Source organism: Sminthopsis crassicaudata, chromosome 6 (assembly GCF_048593235.1).
Source record: "Sminthopsis crassicaudata isolate SCR6 chromosome 6, ASM4859323v1, whole genome shotgun sequence".
NCBI lineage: Eukaryota > Metazoa > Chordata > Mammalia > Dasyuromorphia > Dasyuridae > Sminthopsis > Sminthopsis crassicaudata.
The window spans coordinates 78,798,070-78,820,429 of NC_133622.1; the positions used below are offsets into that span (position 1 = coordinate 78,798,070).

At 33.3% G+C, this 22,360-nt stretch overlaps 1 protein-coding gene and 1 pseudogene across 4 annotated transcripts in view; one reads left to right on the forward strand and one right to left on the reverse strand.

Annotated features, from left to right (window-relative positions):
• LRBA (LPS responsive beige-like anchor protein) overlaps nucleotides 1–22,360 on the reverse strand; it is a 742,057-nt gene that overhangs the window by 411,693 nt on the left and 308,004 nt on the right. For all 4 annotated transcript variants that reach the window (XM_074272516.1, XM_074272513.1, XM_074272515.1 and 1 more), the window contains exon 37: nucleotides 920–1,086. In XM_074272516.1, coding sequence (XP_074128617.1) covers nucleotides 920–1,086 — 167 coding nt within the window. The remainder of the gene's footprint in view (nucleotides 1–919; nucleotides 1,087–22,360) is intronic.
• On the forward strand, nucleotides 21,567–21,830 carry LOC141548119 (18S ribosomal RNA; annotated as a pseudogene).

Genomic DNA, 22,360 nt, shown 5'->3' on the forward strand with positions numbered 1-22,360 from the left:
AATATCTATTTATTCATTAACTATAAGTATATTATTTCTACATCTGGATTTGCCTTTTAAACAAGGTAAAATGTGGCTTACCTGAAAATAAATAACACATAGTATTGCAAAATATCTAGAACACACAGTAAGCTAAGACTTGTTGATTGATGAAAAGGCACCCAGGTAATAATAATTTGCCTTCCATTGTGTCCTATAATTTTTGCCAGTTTATTTTCATATATTGTACATTTAAACATCTAAACCTTAAAGTGTAGAAAAACACAACTGGGAAAGTTTTAATATTTGACCTACTCTAAAACTAAAAGAAGCAATTGTATTTATTAAGCACCTACAATATAGTGGTAAAGAAAGATAAAATTATGCCCAAGATGTTGAAATCAGTAGTCTTAAATGATAAAATACAAAACATCAATTGACCCATTTTCAAGAATTATTTTTTAAAGTGTTGAACTACTACTATCTTTCGTAAAAGATATTCTACAATAATTACTCAAAAAAGTTCTTCTAATGATGTCTTTTAAAACTCAAGAGATTTTAAATGATTTAATTTTCTTATTACACTTATCTAGAAAGTCATTCACTTACCAGCATAGCTTACTTAACATATAAGATTTTTTTCTTAAAACATTTTACTAAAAAAATACACATGCAGGTAAAAGTATTCTTAAATTGTTTTATATAAATTATTCATTCAATGCTAAATTTAATTGAAAAGGGAAAGGGCAGATTTTCAAAGAAATAACTATCTTTTCCTCTGCCCAATTTCCCCTTTTTTTAAATTTATTTTAGATTTACCATGGATCACAAATGAAACATTAGACTGTGCCTCACTTGGATTTGAATATAACCCAAAACACATGTTCATATATAGGTCAGCCAGAACATTAGTATCCAAAACTTAGTGGTATCTCTTTACCTTGATGCTGAATTTCCCCAGGCTCCATGTTTATCCATCAGTATATTGATAATTTTCTGGATTAGTTGAGTTGCTGTCACATGGTCCCGATATTTTGCTGCTCTTATTAAGTGATCACACATCTTCTCCTCGTCTCGCTTATCAGCAGAATACTGAGCACACAATGACTTCAAAGAGGAAAAATATTGATAATTTTTTAAATACCAGAAAAAGTTATAAATTCATAGAATGAAATTAAAATATTAGTCAATTTATATAAATAATAATAACAAATAATGCAATATATAAATGTTATATAAGGTTTGAAAAGTATTTCATAAGCATTATCTCATTCAAATCTTACAAAAGCTTTTGTACCCAAGGTGCTCTTATTATGCCCATTTTATGGTTAAGGCCTAAACTTAATGCCGTGCCCATTAATGTACAGTTGTAAGATGTCTGTAACACATTTCCACTGAAAGGTTTTCTTGATTTTGAGTACTCCACTCTTTTCACTATGCTATGCTATGCAGCCACACAAATGATATCCTATTTTTTTTTTTTTTTGGAAGGGGGAAGGTATAAATATAAAAATGAAAAACTGATATGAATGTTTAGAACCAATGTTTGGTAGGTAAATAAGGTAAAAAAATTGACCTTATTCCACATACCTTCAAGAAGTAAACGACTAATTCTAGGGTTAGTTCAGAAAATATATGATACTTGTTCAAATGAAGATTGTTCAAAGCATACTCAGGGAAGAACTTTCACCAGCAATAAACTTCGGCTACATTGGTATTGTTCTCATTATTCCTAAATAAGGGGTTTTATCCCTTTTATAGAGACAACTTAAGAACTGCATTAATATTTAAGAATTTAAAAGGTAAAACATCATACACACATATACACACAAAGTGTAAAGGGTTTATAAAAATTATAAATTAATTGGAGAATAGCAGCAGCACTTAAAAAAACTAAATAAATGTGATATAGAGAAGGGAGAAAATGTTATCTTAGGATTTTATTAAAAATAGAAAACATCTCAAAAATCATTAGAGTGTAACAATAAGTCAACAGACGAGAATTTTTCAGACACTCACAAATTGATCAAAGGGCCAGATGCTTTACAGAATTTATTTTGAATTTTTATCTTGAAATTAAGAAGGTGTTTAGAGTATGGAAATGAAGATTACCTACTGTTATCCACATGAAATTAAAATTTTAGTATTATATATATTTATATACACACATATATATATAATAAAATTAAAATATTAATATTACCCCCTTACACTATTAATGTTTAAACTATTATCTATATACTAGAAGTTACAGGGATAATAATTTCCAGTTTAGAATAGGGAATACTCCCATATATCTTTAAAGAAATTACTGAACTACTGGAGGTCTTTTTGAAAATCACACTATTTCTATCTTGTTTAGTAACATTACAACATTTTCTTAACTTCCTCCAAGAGCACTTGATAAAGATTTGATAAGATGTAACTTTATAGTTTGCTTAAAAAGGAATAATTTTTAAAACAACTGTCCAGAGTAAGCTAAGTAGTAAAATGGTTTAAAGTGCTCTTTAATGGATCCTCCTTTACAATTTGAACAGCAACTTTTCATATCTGACATAAAATCCATAGATATAAATCACATTAGAGGGCTATTCTTTCTCGATTATCAATCTCTGTCTCTTTGTGCAACATTAAAGTCACATTTGACCTTAAAAGATGATAAAATGGAAACCAAACTAGAATGTTTTATAAAAGATATAATGGACTTGTAACTCCTTAAAAAAATCTTTATTATGTAATTTGAACAAATTCTTTATGAAATATCCACCAGAAATTCAATATATAAATATGAAACTAAAGCCATTAAAGAAAAAACTGTTAACAGTTGTCTGATCAACTTCACACTTAAAATAATTTCAAGTATATATGTACTTGCTTGTACTTATTTGCAATGGCTGTTGGAAGGGCTTGAATTTGTGAGGGAGAGAGGGTAGAAAAAAGGAGCACAAGGGAGAAAAAAGATAATGTCTGAAACATGATTGCCAACATAGTAATCAAATTTTTGTAATTTAAAAAAAAAAAAAAAGCTTAACATTGAGATTTCTAACACTTTACCATAAGCTTTCACCTTACTATTCTAACTTGCACATAGCCTGAGAATAAGATTAGCATAATTAAAATAGATCAAAGCATTTTAAGGAATGATATCTAATGTAGATCTTCATAAAAATGAACCACAGTTAATATTATTAAAAATTTCAAAGCATGATCTCTCATAAATGAAAAAGTTAAAATGAGCAAACTACCTCTAAAAAATTATTTAAGATTTTACCCAATTATAATTTGTTATTTACTACTTGTTTTTGAAACCTTTATTTATTCATATTCTAGAAGTCAGAGCTCTACCTAGTCCCATCCTCTAAGCAAGAATGCTTTTCAAATCTGAACTGAAATCAAATGGCAAAACTTTTCAATGTTTCAGTGAAAAGAATCCTGAATTACAGAGACTACATTTTCTGCTCATAGTTCAGGTTAAAGGGTAAATAGCTAATGTTGCTTACCACAATTTATCTCATTATATCCTTACAACAATCCTGTAGGGTAGATTCTATTATTTCCATTTTTTAGATGAAAACCTCTAAGTAAGAGAGGTTAAGAGGTTCCTGAAATACAAATCCCTCATTTTATCCACTATACCACTTAGATGCCACGCAAAATAGGTTTCTGATCTCTCTATATTCCCTACTATTAAGTTAAGTGCTTGAACCTCAAAATTTTTTTTCTTGCAGTTCACTTTTGCAAAACAGGATTTTAAAATTATCTTCAATTCTTGAGAGCTATATTCAATATGCTGAGAGAAAAAATATTTTGACAAAGAGAACAATTACACTAAATAAGTCAGAATAACATTTTGCATTATTTTAAAAAATAAAAATTATTCTAATTTCTACATTATAATAAAATTCAAGTTGGTAAAGAATCTATCTTTGTGGTCAAAACAATGAATACATTCCTATCAAAAATAGAATGTCTGTAAATCTGGATATTGCTTCCTTTTTCACTCACTTCCATCCATTTCTCACCAGAATGTGGTGTTAAAAAGCCATTAGAAACATTCCAAGAAAAACCTGTTGTATTAATAAATAACCACTCAAGAAATATCTAAATACTATTCACAACTTCGGGGGGGGGGGGGGAAATCATCGAAACAGAGGAGACAACAGGCATCTCCAAGAAAAAAACTATATGAAAACTAATTTAATTCAGAATAAAATTAATCTATCCTGACTTTAAATGATGGCTAAGTGGATAATATTCTGGGCCTGGTACATGGAAGCACTCAGTTCAAATCAGGCATCACACATTTGTTAGCTGTGTGACTCTAGGCAAGTTACTTAATTCTGCCTCAGTTTCCTCAACTGCAAATTAAGACTAACAATACCATCTATCTCTCAAGATAGTTGTAAGGATCAAATGAGATATCTGAAAAACATTTATCATAATGCCTGACAAATAGGCACTACTTCCTCCCTTCCGGTCTCTTCCAGTATTCTTCCTCTCCTTCTTCCATTCTTCCCCATCTCCTCTCTCCTTGTTTCTTTACATTGAAGGAATAAAAGAATGTGAAGAGTTACAAAATATTTTGAAGATCACCTAGTCCACCCTACTTCAATTTAAAGATGACAAAATTCAGAAAAAAAATGCCCATGATCATGTGGGCTAGTTTGTTATGAATGATTTGGGACTTGAATACAGAATCTCATTTTCTTAATTCAGTGCCTTTTCCACTCTTCTCTACTGCCCTGGATTCTAATCCTTTCTGCCATAAAGTAAATCATTCTTTCTTTTAAACCAGTATCATATGTGCTTCATAATAAGAATAGCTGACATTTTTATAGGTCTCTCAGGCATGTCAAACTCTGCATTTTTCAACCACCATGAGAAATAAATACTATTATTCTCATTTTACAAGTGAAGATTCAGAGGACAAAAGATGTTGAATAAATTTGTTTATGTTCACATATCTACTAACTCAATGAGAACAGGTTTTAAATGTATCATTCTTTCTCTCTCCAAGTCCAGTACTTTTTGTTCTACACTACCTCCATACAAGATATAACTACTCGAAGGTATTTAGCTAGATTTAAAACAAAATGTTAAACGGTCCTTAGCAGTTTGCCAAATATGGTGCACCATTCAGAATGCTGTTCTTTATCTAAGACTGCTGCTGGTATGGGCGAGGAGGAAAGGTCATGGGTGCAAAGCTACAAGAGCCCTGAGAGGTCATCTGGTCCAGGCACTAAAGAAATTAGCTAACTGTCCAAACTTATAAAGATAGCAAAAAAACCAAACAAACAAACAAACAAAACCAAACAATGCTTACATAGGAACACAACACATAGATCTAAAAAACCAAGCCCAGTCTCCAGTATTCCAACCTGTAATTATAAGTTTTTATGAGATCAAAGATAGTCAACCACTATAAAGACACTACCCACAAATAATTTACAGTAACCGAGAATGAGTTATGTTGATTTTAAACAAGTTTCCAACTCAGCATTTTAACTATTGCTCTCTTCTTTTAATAGAATTCATGAATTATAAAACTTAAAATTTAATCAATATTTTAATTAGGAAATGGGAGGGACTATCAAATCATGAAATAAAATGTAAGTGAAGGATGTTTCACAAAGGCTCAATTTGCATACCTAACTTTATATGAAAGTATATCCATTATGATGAAAACAATGATGTATTTTTAAGAAAGATAGACATGCACATCATTATCAGTCATTGACTATGTGCAGAGAACATAAAAGATCAACCAACCAAAACAATTATTGACAATTTCTTTTTCTTTTTTTTTTTTTTTTAATTTTTTATTTTATTTAATAATTATAACATTTTTTGACATTACATATGCATGGGTAATTTTTTACTACATTATCCCTTGCACTTACTTCTGTTCAGATTTTTTTCCCTTCCTCCCCCAACCCCCTCCCCCAGATGGCAAGCAGTCTTATATATGTTAAATATATTACAGTATATTCTAGATACAATATATGTGTGTAGAACCGAATTTTTTGTTGCACAGGAAGAATTGGATTCAGAAGGTAAAAATAACAGTTTACATTCATTTCTCAGTGTTCCTTTTCTGGATGTAGCTGGTTCTGTCCATCATTAATCAATTGGAATTGGATTAGCTCTTCTCTATGTTGAAGAAATCCACTTCCATCAGCATACATCCTCATACAGTATCATTGTTGAAGTGTATAAAGATCTTCTGGTTCTGCTCGTTTCACTCAGCATCAGTTGATGTAAGTCTCTCCAAGCCTCTCTGTATTTCTCCTGTTGGTCATTTCTTATAGAACAATAATATTCCATAACATTCATATACCATAATTTACCCAACCATTCTCCAATTGATGGACATCCATTCATTTTCCAGCTTCTAGCCACTATGAAAAGGGCTGCCACAAACATTTTGGCACATACAGGACCCTTTCCCTTCTCTAGTAGTTCCTTGGGGTATAAGCCCAGTAGTAGTATGGCTGGGTCAAAGGGTATGCACATTTTGATAACTTTTTGGGCATAATTCCAGATTGCTCTCCAGAATGGTTGGATTCTTTCACAACTCCACCAACAATGCATCAGTGTCCCAGTTTTCCCACAGCCCCCCAACATTCATCGTTATTTGTTCCTGTCATCTTAGCCAATCTGACAGGTGTGTAATGATACCTCAGAGTTGTCTTAATTTGCATTTCTCTGATCAATAGTGATTTGGAACACTCTTTCATATGAGTGGAAATAGTTTTAATTTCATCATCTGAAAATTGTCTGTTCATATCCTTTGACCATTTATCAATTGGAGAATGGCTTGATTTCTTATAAATTAAAGTCAATTCTCTGTATATTTTGGAGATGAGGCCTTTATCAGAACCTTTAACTGTAAAAATTTTTTCCCAATTTGTTACTTCCCTTCTAATCTTGTTTGCATTAGTTTTGTTTGTGCAGAAACTTTTTAATTTGGTGTAGTCAAAATGTTCTATTTTGTGATCAATAATGGTCTCTAGTTCTCCCTTGGACACAAACTCCTTCCTCCTCCACAAGTCTGAGAGGTAAATCCTCCCATGTTCCTTCAATTTATTTATGATTTCGTTCTTTATGCCTAAATCTTGGACCCATTTTGATCTAATCTTAGTATGTGGTGTTAAATGTGGGTCCATGCCTAGTTTCTGCCATACTAATTTCCAGTTTTCCCAGCAGTTTTTGTCAAATAATGAATTCTTATCCCAAAATTTGGGATCTTTGGGTTTGTCAAAGATTAGATTGCTATTTTTATTCACTATCTTGTCCTGTGAACCTAACCTATGCCACTGATCAACTAGTCTATTTCTTAGCCAATACCAAATGGTTTTGGTGACTGTTGCTTTATAATATAGCTTTAAATCAGGTACACTTAGACCACCTTCCTCTGACTTTTTTTTCATTAGTTCCCTTGCAATTCTCGACCTTTTATTCTTCCATATGAATTTTGTTGTTATTTTTTCTAGGTCATTAAGATAGTTTCTTGGGAGTCTGATTGGTATAGCACTAAATAAATAGATTAGTTTGGGGAGTATTGTCATCTTAATTATATTCGCTCGGCCTATCCAAGAACATTGAATGTCTTTCCAATGATTTAAATCTGACTTTATTTTTGTGGCAAGTGTTTTGTAATTTTGCTCATATAATTCCTGACTCTCCTTTGGTAGATATATACCCAAATATTTGATACTATCGACTGTTATTTTGAATGGAATTTCTCTTTGTATCTCTTGCTGTTGGATTGTGTTGGTAATATATAAAAATCCTGAGGATTTATGTGGATTTATTTTGTATCCTGCGACTTTGCTAAAATTCTGAATTATTTCTAATAGCTTTTTAGCAGAGTCTTTGGGGTTCTCTAAGTATACCATCATGTCATCTGCGAAAAGTGACAATTTGATTTCTTCATTTCCTACTCTAATTCCTTGGATCTCTTTCTCGGCTCTTATTGCCAAGGCTAGAGTTTCTAGTACTATATTGAATAGTAATGGTGATAGTGGGCAACCTTGTTTCACTCCTGATCTTACAGGGAAAGGTTCTAGTTTATCACCATTACATATGATGTTTACTGAAGGTTTTAAATATATGCTCCTTATTATTTTAAGGAATAGTCCATTTATTCCTATACTCTCAAGCGTTTTTAGTAGGAATGGATGTTGGATTTTATCAAATGCCTTTTCTGCATCTATTGAGATGATCATATGGTTTTTATTAATTTGATTATTAATATGGTCAATTATACTAATAGTTTTCCTAATATTAAACCAGCCCTGCATTCCTGGTATAAATCCCACTTGGTCATAGTGTATTATCCTGGGGATGATTTTCTGAAGTCTATTTGCTAATATCTTATTTAAGATTTTAGCATCAATATTCATTAAGGAAATTGGTCTGTAGTTTTCTTTCTCAGTTTTCGATCTACCTGGTTTAGGTATCAGTACCATGTCTGTGTCATAGAAGGAATTTGATAGGACTCCTTCAATCCCTACTTTTTCAAATAGTTTACATAGCATTGGAGTTAGTTGTTCTTTAAATGTTTGGTAGAATTCACCTGTAAATCCATCTGGTCCTGGGGACTTTTTCTTAGGAAGTTGGTTAATAGCTTGGTCTATTTCTTTTTCTGAGATGGGACTATTTAGACTACTTACTTCTTCCTCTGTTAATCTGGGCAAGCTATATTTTTGAAGGTATTCTTCCATTTCATTTAAGTTATCGAATTTATCGGCATAAAGTTGAGCGAAGTAGCTCCTAACTATTGTTCTAATTTCCTCTTCATTAGTGGTGAGTTCACCCTTTTCATTTTCAAGACTATCAATTTGCTTTTTCTCTTTCCTTTTTTTAATCAGGTTTACTAAGGGTTTGTCTATTTTGTTGGTTTTTTCATAAAACCAACTCTTAGTTTTATTAATTAATTCAATAGTTTTTTTACTTTCAATTTTATTAATCTCACCTTTTATTTTTTGAATTTCAAGTTTTGTGTTTGTCTGAGGGTTTTTAATTTGTTCCTTTTCTAGCAATTTTAGTTGTAAACCCAATTCGTTGGCCCTCTCTTTCTCTATTTTATGCAAGTAGGCCTGTAGAGATATAAAACTTCCCCTAATTACTGCTTTGGCTGTATCCCACACATTTTGGTATGATGTCTCATTATTGTCATTTTCTTGGGTGAAGTTATTAATTATGTCTATGATTTGCTGTTTTACCCAATCATTCTTTAGAATAAGATTATTTAGTTTCCAATTATTTTTTGGTCTATTTTCCCCTGGCTTTTTATTAAATGTTATTTTGATTGCATTATGGTCTGAAAAGGATGCATTTACTATTTCTGCCTTACTGCATTTGATTTTGAGGTTTTTATGCCCTAGTATATGATCAATTTTTGTATAGGTTCCATGAACTGCTGAGAAGAAAGTATATTCCTTTCTGTCTCCATTTAGCTTTCGCCAAAGATCTATCATATCAAGCTTTTCTAGTATTCTATTTACCTCTTTGACTTCTTTCTTATTTATTTTGTGGTTTGATTTATCTAATTCTGAGAGAGCAAGGTTGAGATCTCCCGCTATTATAGTTTTGCTATCTATTTCCTCTTGCAGCTCTCTTAATTTCTCTTTTAAGAATTTAGATGCTGCACCACTTGGTGCATACATGTTTAATATTGATACTGCTTCACTATTGATGCTTCCCTTTAGCAGGATATAATGCCCTTCCTTATCTCTTTTAATTAGATCAATTTTTGTTTTTGCTTGATCTGAGATGAGGATGGCTACTCCTGCTTTTTTGGTTTTGCCTGAAGCATAATAGATTCTGCTCCACCCTTTTACTTTTAGTTTGAATGTCTCATCCTGTTTCAGGTGTGTTTCCTGTAAACAACATATAGTAGGATTCTGACTTTTAATCCAGTCTGCTAACTGCTTCCTCTTTATGAGGCAGTTTGCCCCATTCACATTTATGGTTAGAAGGACTAATTCTATATTGCTTGCCATCCTATTAACCCCTGCTTATGCTTTTCCCCTTTCCTTCCCTTTTACCCTCCTATCCAGTATTAAACTGGTGAACACCACTTGCTTTTCACAGCCCTCCCTTTTTAGGATCCCTCCCCCACCTTAAAGATCCTCCCCTTATTTTACCCCTTTTCCTCGAAATTACTGTATTCCCTTCCCCTTAGCTTACTCCTTCCCTTTCACTTTTCAATGAAGTGGAAGAAGTTTCACCATAAATCGAATATGTCTATTGATACACGCTATGTTCATCTCCCTCCTTTCTTTCTCTCAGATATAATAGGTTACCTTTGCCTCTTCATGAGATGTAGTACCACCACTTTATACTTTTTTATGATATAATCTCCTTTCCACCTCTAGTTTCTAAGACAAATTGTACATATGTTCTTTACATATTTTTTGGCAGAAGTATAGTTCTCAAGATTTCTTTTTACCTTTTTTAGAAGTCTCTTGAGTTCTGTATTTGAAGATCAAACCTCTTATGTAGGTCTGGTTTTTTCATCAAAAATAGATGGAATTCATTTATTTCGTTAAATGTCCATCTTCTTCCCTGGAAAACGATGCTCATTCTTGCTGGGTAAGTTATTCTTGGCTGCATACCAAGTTCCTTAGCCTTTCGGAATATCATGTTCCAGGCCCTGCGTTCTTTTAATGTGGATGCTGCTAGATCCTGTGTTATCCTTATTGTGGATCCTCCATATCTGAATTGTTTTTTTCTAGCAGCTTCCAATATCTTTTCCTTTGTCTGATGGTTCTTGAACTTGGCCACTATATTTCTTGGCGTTTTGATTTTAGGGTCCCTTTCAGTAGGTGATCGATGAATTTTCTCAATGTCTATTTTACCCTCTGTTTCCAAAACGTCTGGGCAGTTCTCTTTGATAATTTCCTCGAAAATGGTGTCCAAGCTCTTTTTTTCCTCCCATTTTTCAGGGAGTCCGATTATTCTCAAATTGTCTCTCCTGGATCTGTTTTCCAGGTCTGTTGTCTTTCTGGTAAGGTACTTGACAGTCTTTTCAATTGTTTCATTTCTCTGGTTTTGCTTGACTCCCTCTTGGTTTCTCCTTGAGTCATTCATTTCTACTTGTTCCAGTCTAATTTTCAATGATGTATTTTCTTCACTCACTTTTTTTATATCTCTTTGTAATTGTCCAATTGAGTTTTTATCTTCTATGGAATTTTTTTCCATTTTATCCATTTTATTTTTTTGAGAGCTGATTTCTTTTTCCAGCTCTCTAATCCTGTTTTCCTTGGAGTTGTTTACCTTTTCCAGCTCACTAATCCTGTTTTCTTTGGAGTTGTTTACCTTTTCCAGCTCACTAATCTTGTTTCTCAATGATTTGATTTCTTTATCCATTCTGTCTTTGAATGCATGGGATGACTTCTCCAGGCTCTCTTGCCAAGCTTCCCTTTCCTTTTCCCATTTCTCTTCCAGCTCTCTTGTGACAGCCTTTTTGATTTCCTCTATGAGGTTCTTTTGTATTGAGGAGCAGCTTATATCCCTCCCAGGGGATACATCTGGGGACATTCTGTTCCTAGTCTCCTCAGCATTTGAAGTCTGCTCCCTCTCCACACAGAAGCTGTCAATGGTTAGAGCCCTTTTGAATTTTTTGTTCATTTTGTCAGAGTAGGAATCAAAGAAAACAAACTGACAAGAGAAACAATTGGTCTGTTTTGCGGGGGATGGGGCTGGATGGTATTAATGGGCTTCCTCTACAGACTGGGGGTAGCGCAGCAGAGAGCCACTAACAGAACAGCAATGACTGTACTGAGTCTGCCCTCTGAGGCTCCGAGAACGCACCGAGTCAGTCCAGGTGGGGGTTGGGGGTGGCCGGGCTCTGAGAGACGCTGGCTTTCTGGGGTTTTAATCTTCACCTCCGGTGTTTACACCCTCTCCACCGCTCCTGGCTTGCTGCCAAGACGGAGCATCCACACTGGGGCAAAAGCCCTTTCACAGAAACGGCAGAGATCACACCCCTCCCCCTCCGGTCTGAGCTGTGTGAGCTGCCTGTCTTGCTCTGGCTGTCTGCCCTCAGTCTGCGCCCAGTCTGATTGACCCTCCCCCGAACAAACACAGACCTTTTCTGGCGACTTTCAAGGATGTCTTCTCTTGGTGATAATTTGTGGATTTCTTTCTGGGTCAAGCATTAAGTCAGAGGCTTGTCATGAAGTAAGTTCTGAGAGAAAACGAGGAGCTCAAGCAGCTGTCTGCCTCCACGCCGCCATCTTGGCCGGAAGTCCTATTGACAATTTCTAAGAATTTTTCCATATATGTAAATAATTTTATATAGATGAATTCAGTTCAATACAAATAAGCAAACTGGCCAAAATGAATTTCTTTAAAAAGTTTTTGACATTCTATTTTTGCGTATATGTATATCTATCTATCTATCCTTTTCTTTTCTCCTCCCAGAGAACCATCCTATATAACATATCCTACATAACACCCCATGCAATAAATAGTATTTGTTTAAAGCCAAAAAGATGGGGGGAAATTATCAAAAGTGACAAAAACATAAGAGTATGAAAATATATGCAAAGCACAAAACTCATGATCCTCCCACTTCTGCAAAAGGATGGTATTGAAGTGTTTCCTCATATAGCTTCTTCTGAGCCATACTTATAATTTTGCAGCATTCAATTTTAATTTCTTTTAATGGTTCTTTTTTATATAGTTGTAGTCATTGTCTAAATTGTTCTCTTGGCTCTGATTATTTTATTCTGGATCAAGTCCATGTATATATGTCCATGATTCTTTTTAATCATTAAATTCATCACTTTTTAGAATACAATAATATTCTATTGTATTCATGTACCACAATTTGCTTAACCATTCCTAGATTAATAAACATCTATTATTTTATTTCCAATCATCTGCTATCACAAAAGTGCTACAATGAAGATATTGTTGTTATACACAAACTTTTTTTATGATTAGTGGCCTTCTCATGGTAAGAAGCTGATAATGAAATTCCCAACTCAAAAGAAATAGGCATTTTAGTGATTTTATTTACTTAATTCTGAAATGTTGATTTTAAATAAGTTTCCAACTTAGCATTTTAACTATTGCTCTCTTCTTTTAGTAAAATTCATGAATTATAAACATGAATGAAAAACATTTAACATAATGCCTGACAAATAGGCACTACTTCCTCCCTTCCCTTCTTTTCTAGTATTCTTCCTCTCCTTCTTCCATTCTTTCCCATCTCCTCTTTTTTTGTTTCTTTACATTAAAGGAATAAAAGAATGTGAAGAGCTACAAAATATTTTGAAGATCACCTAGTCCACCCTACTTCATTTTACAGATGACAAAATTCAGGGAAAAAATGCCCATGATCATGTGGGCATTATAAAATAGTTGTGTTGGTTCAGAGTTCTACCCATGACGTATTAGTTTGTGTATCTTCCCACAAACCCCTTAACTTTGAGTACTTTCATCTTTCATTATTTTTGCCAATTTACAGATTAGGAGGTAAGAACTCAAAAGTATTTTCATTTTTATTTTCCTTAGTTGGTGATTTTGGAACATTCCTGTAGTTCTTAAAAGTATTTTTTTTTTTTTTTTTGAGAACAACTTGTTTATATCCTTTAACCACTTAGCTAATGGGAATGGCTTTGGAAATTAATTCGCTCACTTAAGATGGATTACATCTTAAGCAAGAAAAATACCTAGATTAAAAAAGCATTTGATTAAAACATTTAGTTTACATATGAAAAAAAGTATTTAAAAATCACAATCCCCTCAAAATAAAATTAGTTAATTCATTAGGATATAAGTACAAATATGTTAATTAAATACAAAAGGGTTAATGATAAAATGTTAAATGAATTGGTGTATTATTTCAATTAGGTGGTTTCTATTCCAGGTGAATATGAGGAAAGAGGGGAAATAACATTAAAAATTTAGATGGTTCACAGAGTACAAATCTCAGAGACTACTTCTGTAGCAATTAAACTGATCAATAAAAATGATTGTCATCTTGTACAATTTCAAGATAAAACAATTTATGTTTTATCCAGTAGAAAACATATAAACTACTCAAAATAAAAGTTAGACGTTAAATTTTTTTTAAAAAAATTAATGATCCATTTCCATCTAACTCATTTTAGCTAGATTTAGCTAGGAAATAGGTTTATTAGGAAAAAACCCTTTAAAATATACTGACATTACATCAAGACAATTCAGAATAAGGTGTTCAACTGATTGAGAAAGTATTTTTAAGAAGACCAAAATCTATGAGGAATAAAGGATTCCTTTAATGACAATCATACCAAGATTTTCCAAGAACTTTCTGTTTTAAGTAGTGGAAGTGAAAAGCTGCAATATAGAACAGTTCTTATTCATTAAACAGAAATCTAACTATTGAACAAGAAATCAACATTTAGTTCACAAAGTTGTAGGAAATAGGTAATTCAAAAAGATGGGGGAAAGATGAAGCAACTGAGACAATATGGGGAAAGAAGTTTTAGGACCTCAAAGCACAGAGCATTTCTACACCTAAAATCAGGCACATAGGTTATCAGGCAGAACAATGGATTGGTGATGCTTATATGTTCTTATAAGTCGTATTTAATACTATGTGGATCTCTACAAGAATGAACAATGTTGAATTAGGCTTGAAAAATTCTGATAATTTTTTCTGTTATGCCCAGCACATACTATTTAAGTTAAATGAATAATAAATGCTTCTCCATTTATTAATTTAAATAGATAGACAAATCAATGCATGGAGGAGAATCAGTTGGTTATTAATCTATTAAGCACTTACCAATACCAGAGACTATGCTAGGCATCAGAAATGCAAAGAAAGACAAAATCATAGGGAGCTCAAATTCTAGTGAGAGAGACAATATTCAAGTAACTGAATACAATGTAAGTGAGAGGTAAACTTAGAGGAAAGGAACCAACAAGAGAAAGGACCAACAAAGACTTCCTAGAATAAGTGGGATTTCAGCTGAGCCTTGAAGGAAATCAGCAGGCAAAGGTGAGCAAAAAAGGCCAGGAACCAAAAAGGCCCAGAATTAGGGGAAAGAGGGTCAAGAACAAGAAATACAAAGCAGTTCAGAAGTGTTGAATCATAGAATTCACGGAAGGGGTAAAAGTCTAAAAAGATTACAAAGATAGTAAAGGTGTCAAACTGTAAGAGACAGGGGGAGTGGTAATAAAAGAGCCACTGAAGCACAGTGAAAAGAGAGAGGACAAAAATCTGTCCTAAAATTAAGATCATCTAGGTAGCTGACTAGATGAAAAGTGATGAGGACCTGTACATGGGTGATAACAGTATAAAGAGAGAAAGGGAGACATATATAAAAGATATTGTGAAAACAAAAAGGATAAGATCTGATTGCATGTGCAGAGAGAGAGTGGATAGTCAAGGAAGTCAATGAAGCTGTGAGGATGACAGTACTTATAACAGACAGAGGAACTGAGAAGAAAAGAGAACTTGAACTTGAAAGGGAAAGACATGAATTCTCTTTCAGACATATTAAGTCTGAGATGCCAAAGGGAAATCCAGTTTGAAAATTCTTAAGACAATTAGTCATGAGGGATGAGACCTAAAGAGAGAGGTAAGAACAAGATATATGGAAACAAAGTCAATGGACTCCAGAAACATAAGCACAAAACCCATATAGATTATAACGTATTCATTCAATTCCAACCTATACAGTTCTTGCTTTTCTATACCTCCTTAGAGAGGACCTGTAAAACTTGATGGATTCTCTAGTTCTTTTGGCTTTTGTAATTATGAATTTAGAAATGACCATCTATCCATCCGGGGATCAATTGACAAGATCATCAAGCAACAACATTGCATAGAAGAAGAGAAAGCCTAAGACAGATAATTGGGAGACTAATGGTTAGTGAGGAGTGACCTGGATAAAGTTTCAGCAAAAAAGACAGAAGAGACAGATAGGAGAAGAAGCAAAGGAGAACAGTGCTATGGAAAGCTAGAGAGGAGAAGGATGGGCAATCAATGGAGGCAAGAGCCGCACATAGGTCAAGAAGAATAAAGAACCAGAAAAAGAATTAAATTTGGCAATCAAGAAACCAATGGTAACTTCAATAAGGATGAAAAGATGAAGTAAATATTGTTAAGAAGAGGAAAACTAGTTATTTATAGGCAACAGGGAAGAGCTGGTAAAACAGGGAGAGACTGGAAGATTGAAAGTGAGAATATAGAGAAAGCAATCACAATAAGACCAATCATTTGCATTGGAAAAAAAGAAGCGCTATCTCTTTGTGTGAAATAACTAGGAAGGAGACATAGTGGGAAGACTTCTCAATTCTGTTGAAATGATATGAAAGGGAGAAGCTGCAACTTGCTTATGATTTTTCAAAGGAGAGGTCTTCATAGGAAACAAAACTATAGGTGCCTCAAAGTGCAATGGAGAAATTCAAATTGGCAAAAGTAAGCTGTGCCATTGATGACCTACACAGAAGATTAATAGTCATATAGTAAAGTGAAAATAAAAACAGATGGATGGCCTATCTGTACAGATTTTTTGTACTGATAGCCACAAAAGGTCTAATGGATAAAGCAAGCTGCACAAAACTTCTATAAGGATGTAAGGAAAGATGTCACCAAAAATTACACAGGCTGGAACTGAATAAATAATTTGGCTCTAGTTTGTATGGATAGTATAACTGATATTTCTGGAATCCTTTAAGAGTTACTATTTCTACCTTTGCCAATTTGTTGGATGTGAAGTAAAACCACAGAACTATTTTGATTTGTGTTTCTGTTCTTAGGGGTTTGAAACAAACTTTGATATAAGTGCCAAGAGTTTGGTTCCTTGAATACTTATGCATTGGAGGATAAGATTTGGACAAGACAGCAATTACAATCCCTTTAGTCTAACATATCTCAAGTGTGTAAATAATCTCCATTTTAAAATTATGTCACTGATTTACAGTTTCTAGGCATTATAATCAATTCCAGAGATCTGGGAAGTAAGCAACTAAAAAACAAGGAATTCACCAACTCCTCTCAATTTATTTGGAAATATTTTATTTATGTTAGGTATAAAGCAGTCTTACAAAATTTTATTTTTCATGTCATGATTCAGTAGAAAAAGAATTGGTGGCAAGAACAAATGTACATGAAATAAAATAAAATTTAGTGGAAGAGAGTCATGTTATCTACTAGACCTATGGACCAAATCCACTTTTAAAATATTAGGTTCCTTCTGGAGAGCAATCTGGAATTATGCCCAAAAAGTTATCAAAATGTGCATACCCTTTGACCCAGCCATACTACTACTGGGCTTATACCCCAAGGAACTACTAAAGAAGGGAAAGGGACCTGTATGTGCCAAAATGTTTATGGCAGCCCTTTTCATAGTGGCTAGAAGCTGGAAGATGAATGGATGTCCATCAATTGGAGAATGGTTGGGTAAACTATGGTATATGAATGTTATGGAATATTATTGTTCTATAAGAAATGACCAACAGGAGAAATACATAGAGGCTTGGAGAGACTTACATCAACTGATGATGAGTGAAACGAGCAGAACCAGAAAATCATTATACACTTCAACAATGATACTGTACGAGGATGTATGCTGATGGAAGTGGATTTCTTCAACATAGAGAAGAGCTAATCCAATTCCAATTGATTAATGATGGACAGAACCAGCTACATCCAGAAAAGGAACACTGGGAAATGAATGTAAACTGTTATTTTTACCTTCTGAATCCAATTCTTCCTGTGCAACAAAAAATTCGGTTCTACACACATATCTTGTATCTAGAATATACTGTAATATATTTAACATATATAAGACTGCCTGCCATCTGGGGGAGGGGGTTGGGGGAGGAAGGGAAAAAAATCTGAACAGAAGTAAGTGCAAGGGATAATGTTGTAAAAAATTACCCATGCATATATACTGTCAAAAAAATGTTATAATTATAAAATAAAATAAAAATTTAAAAAAAAATAAAAAAAAGCCTTGACTTCAGGTTTAAAGTCTTGTCTTAAACGGGGAAATATATACATACACACACACACACAGCAGCTTGACTTCAGGTTTAAAGTCTTGTCTTAAACGGGGAAAAATGCAGCCTAAAGCAATCTTACCAATACTCTTAAATAGGATTTTTTAAATGAAAAATTTTTTTTGGAAATTTTGAGTCTTAAAAACTCAAAAGCAAACAAAAATCAACCAATAACAATGTCTGACAGTTACCTTTAATTCTAAAATGATACCTCTGATATTGATTTTCGTCAACAACACAAAAGCCCAAGCCAATGAAATAAGGAGTCATCCTTTGGATAATAGCCATCAAGGTTAAATAGGAAGAATACTTATCAAAATATTTCTTCTATTTTTGTTTTAATGGCCTACATACAATGGATTTTTATGTCTGCAAACCAAAATTTCCAAGTAATTTTTTAAAAATTATTTTAACAGTCATTGCAAGGTTTGAATTTTCTTTTTCTTTTCTTCCCCCCCCCCCTTTGAGGCTGGGGTTAAGTGACTTGCCTAGGGTCACACAGTTAGGAAGTGTTAAGTGTCTGAGATCAGATTTGAACTCAGGTCCTCCTGAATTCAAGGCTGGTGCTCTATGCACTGCGCCACCTAGCTGCCCCTGGTTTGAATTTTCTTACCTTAGATTTTTAATGTTAAATAGTTCATTTAAGATGATTATATTGAAGTATTTTAATAGCATTAAATATTATGTGATAAAAGTAAATTCTCATCACAGGCATATAAACTGAATTTAAAATTAAAATTCCAACATACAAGTTGTTGTTTTTATTACTTTTTTAGTTTCATTTATGTCTCTATCAAAAGGAGCAACAAAAAAAAAGTCTTATGGCAAACACATTCACTATAAGGAATAAAAGGTGATGTATGATTAATGAAACTTAAAAATTCATAAACTCTTCATCTCAGGTTCATGAAATTATTTTAAAATATATTTTGATAACTATTTTTCAATAATGTGTTTCTTTTGTAATTTTACATATTTTATTTTACACATTAATATAATGTAATACTATGGAAAGAGTTCTTGACAAGACTGCCAAAGAAATGTTACACTAAAAGGTTATGAATCATGAGAAAATTAAAAGAAATAATCGCTTTAATAGGCTGATGCTTGGGATTAATTCTCAAAACAATTCATAAACTGGTGGGTCTGAACCTCATAATGATTATTAAAACTACAGAAATATTAAAAAAAAAGTTTTATCATATCATTTATGCTACTGGAATTTATAAAGTCATAAAAATATACAGATCACTACTGTGAAACTGATGGTGACCAGAGATAACATCCAATAACACTGAAATTAGGGAAAATAATTGGCTTTACCCCCTGAAAAACTAATTGCTGTAATCTGTAATAGATTAATTCAGTAAAATAAAGAAATCACCAACAAAACTTACAAAAGAAGTCTCTCTTATTTGAAAATATATCACAGGTTTTGTTGTTTTTTTAAACAAGGAAAAAAAGGATAAAGATATTATTAACCATGGTTTTAATAAGCAGTGAGGAGATATGATTTTTCAAAAAAATTTATAACATAGTATCTTACTATGTGTATAATTCTTTGGGTCTATCTTCTCCTTTAACTTCTCATAAAGTAAAAATTGGCAGACTTATGCAGAAAATAAAACATGTCCAAGTAACATTTATTTGCCTTTTATATTTGTAAAATAAAGCATTTCTGAAAAACACCTCCAAAGGGAGGTAATCTGGTCTCAAATCTTGTCATCCTGATAGTACCTCAAAGAGTTATGGAAAGCAATAGGACAAGAGTAAAGATGATCATCTCTGGAATCTTAGATCCAAGATCGGCCATTTAATACAATTTTGACTTTAATACTGCAAAATCATTTCAACATTCTAAATCAAAATTTCCTCAGCCATAAAATTAAAGAGTTGAAAAAGAAACGAGGAGGTTAGACTGGATGACTTCCCCCTCCAAACACTTCATGTACAATCTAATGACTCTACAACATGAGAAAAATCAGGGCAGAATGACACAAACAGGCTAGATAACTGAGAAAGTCTCTTAACTTTTTGTGTCCCGGACAAATTTTTAAGACTGTAATTTGCTTTTCTTTGTTTGTTTTTTAATTTTTTAATAATAGCTTTTCGTTTTCAAAATGCATGCAAAAAATAGATTTCAATATTCAGCCTGGCAAAACCTTGTGTTCCAAATTTTTCTTTTTCCTTTCTTCCCATCCTCTTCTCCTAAACAGCAAATCATCCAATATATGTTAAACATGTGCAATTCTTCCATACATATTTTCTACATTTATCATGCTACATAAAAAAAAATCAGATCAAAAAAGGGAAAAAATGAGAGAAAAAAAAAAAAAAAAGCAAGCAAACTACAACAAAAAAGGTGAAAATACTATGTTGTATTTTCATTCAGTCCCCATAATCTTTTCTCTGGATGCAGATGGCTCTCTCCATGACAAGTCTATTGGAGTAGATCTGAATCACTTCACTGCTGAAAAGAGCCAAGTCCATTAGAGTTGATCATCACATAATCTTGTTGCTGTACACAATGTTGTCTTGGTTCTACTCATTTCACTCAGCATCAGTTGATGTAAGTCTCTTCAAGCCTCTCTGTATTCATCCTGCTGGTCATTTCATACAGAACAATAATATTCCATAACATTCATATACCATAAGTTATTCAGTCATTCTCCAACAGATTGGCATCAACTCAGTTTACAATTCCTTGACACTATAAAAAGGCCTAATACAAGCATTTTTACATATGCAGATCCTTTTCCCTTTTTCATGATCTCTTTGAGATATAGGCAGTGAAGAGACTGCTAGATCAAAGGGTATGCACAATTTGATGGCCCTTCAGGCACAGTTCCAAATTGCTCTCCAGAATGGTTGGATCAGTTTACAACTCCACCAACAATACATTAATAAGGCTATTAACTTGTAAAAAGACAGCATTAGTTGCAGTCCTGGAGGGAGCTGGCCTTAATCAGGAGGCTGCTATGACAATAATATCACAAATCTAGTATCTGTCTCTATGATCCTATGAAAATTTTAATAGAAGGAAGAGTTGAAAAAAGGAATGAAGAGAAGAAAACTATTTTTAATGAAACCAGAGTATGCATATTATGTTTTTAATTGACTTAATATGACATATTGTAAACAGTACTACTTAAAAACACTGTAAAAAAAAGTAAATTATTTAAGTACATAGAAAACTTTACATATATGTTCAATACAATAAAATGGCACACCAAAGGTGTTAGGTTCTTACTAAGTGCTAATGAGATAATGAGATATTAGGTTCTTACTAAGTGCTAAGTCGGTATCATTTATGGTCTGAACTACGACAGTATCTGATCGTCTTCAAACCTCCGACTTTTATTCCTGATTAATGAAAACATTTTTGGCAAATGCTTTCACTCTGGTCTGTCTTGCCCCGGTCCAAGAATTTTACCTCTAGAGGCACAATACGAATGTCCCCGGCCATCCCTCTTAATCATGGCCCCAATTCCGAAAACCAACAAAATAGAACCGGGGTCCTATTCCATTATTCCTAGCTGGGGTATCCAGGCGACTCAGGCCTGCTTTGAACACTCTAATTTTTTCAAAGTAAACTCTTCGGGCCCCGCGGGACACTCAGCTAAAAGCATCGAGGGGGCCATGAGTAAGAAGGACGGCCGGGGGCATTTGTATTGTGCCGCTAGAAGTGAAATTCTTGGACCGGTGCAAGACGGACCACAGCAAAAGCATTTGCCAAGAATGTTTTCATTAATCAAGAACGAAAGTTGGAGGTTCCAAGACGATCAGATACCATCGTAGTTCCCACCATAAACGATACTGACTTAGCACTTAGTAAGAACCTAATATCTCATTATCTCATTAGCACTTAGTAAGAACCTAACACAAAGGTACATGCAATTTTTGTTCTGAACCATCTTATTAGGTTTAGTATCACAAATTTAAGATATGTCTTTGTTTTTTTACAGTCAAAGGTTCAAATAAAGGCCTCATTTCTAAAATATATAGAGAATTGACTTTAATATATAAGAAATCAAGCCAATCTCCAATTGATAAATGGTCAAAGGATATGAGCAGACAATTCTCAGATAAAGAAACTAAAACTATTTCTAGTCATATGAAAAGATGCTCCAAATCATTATTAATCAGAGAAATGCAAATTAAGACAACTCTGAGATACCACTACATACCTGTCAGATTGGCTAGAATGACAGGGAAAGATAATGCAGAATGTTGGAGGGAATGTGGGAAAACTGGGACACTGATACATTGCTGGTGGAATTGTGAATACATCCAGCCATTCTGGAGAGCAATTTGGAACTATGCTCAAAAAGTTATCAAACTGTGCATACCCTTGGACCCAGCAGTG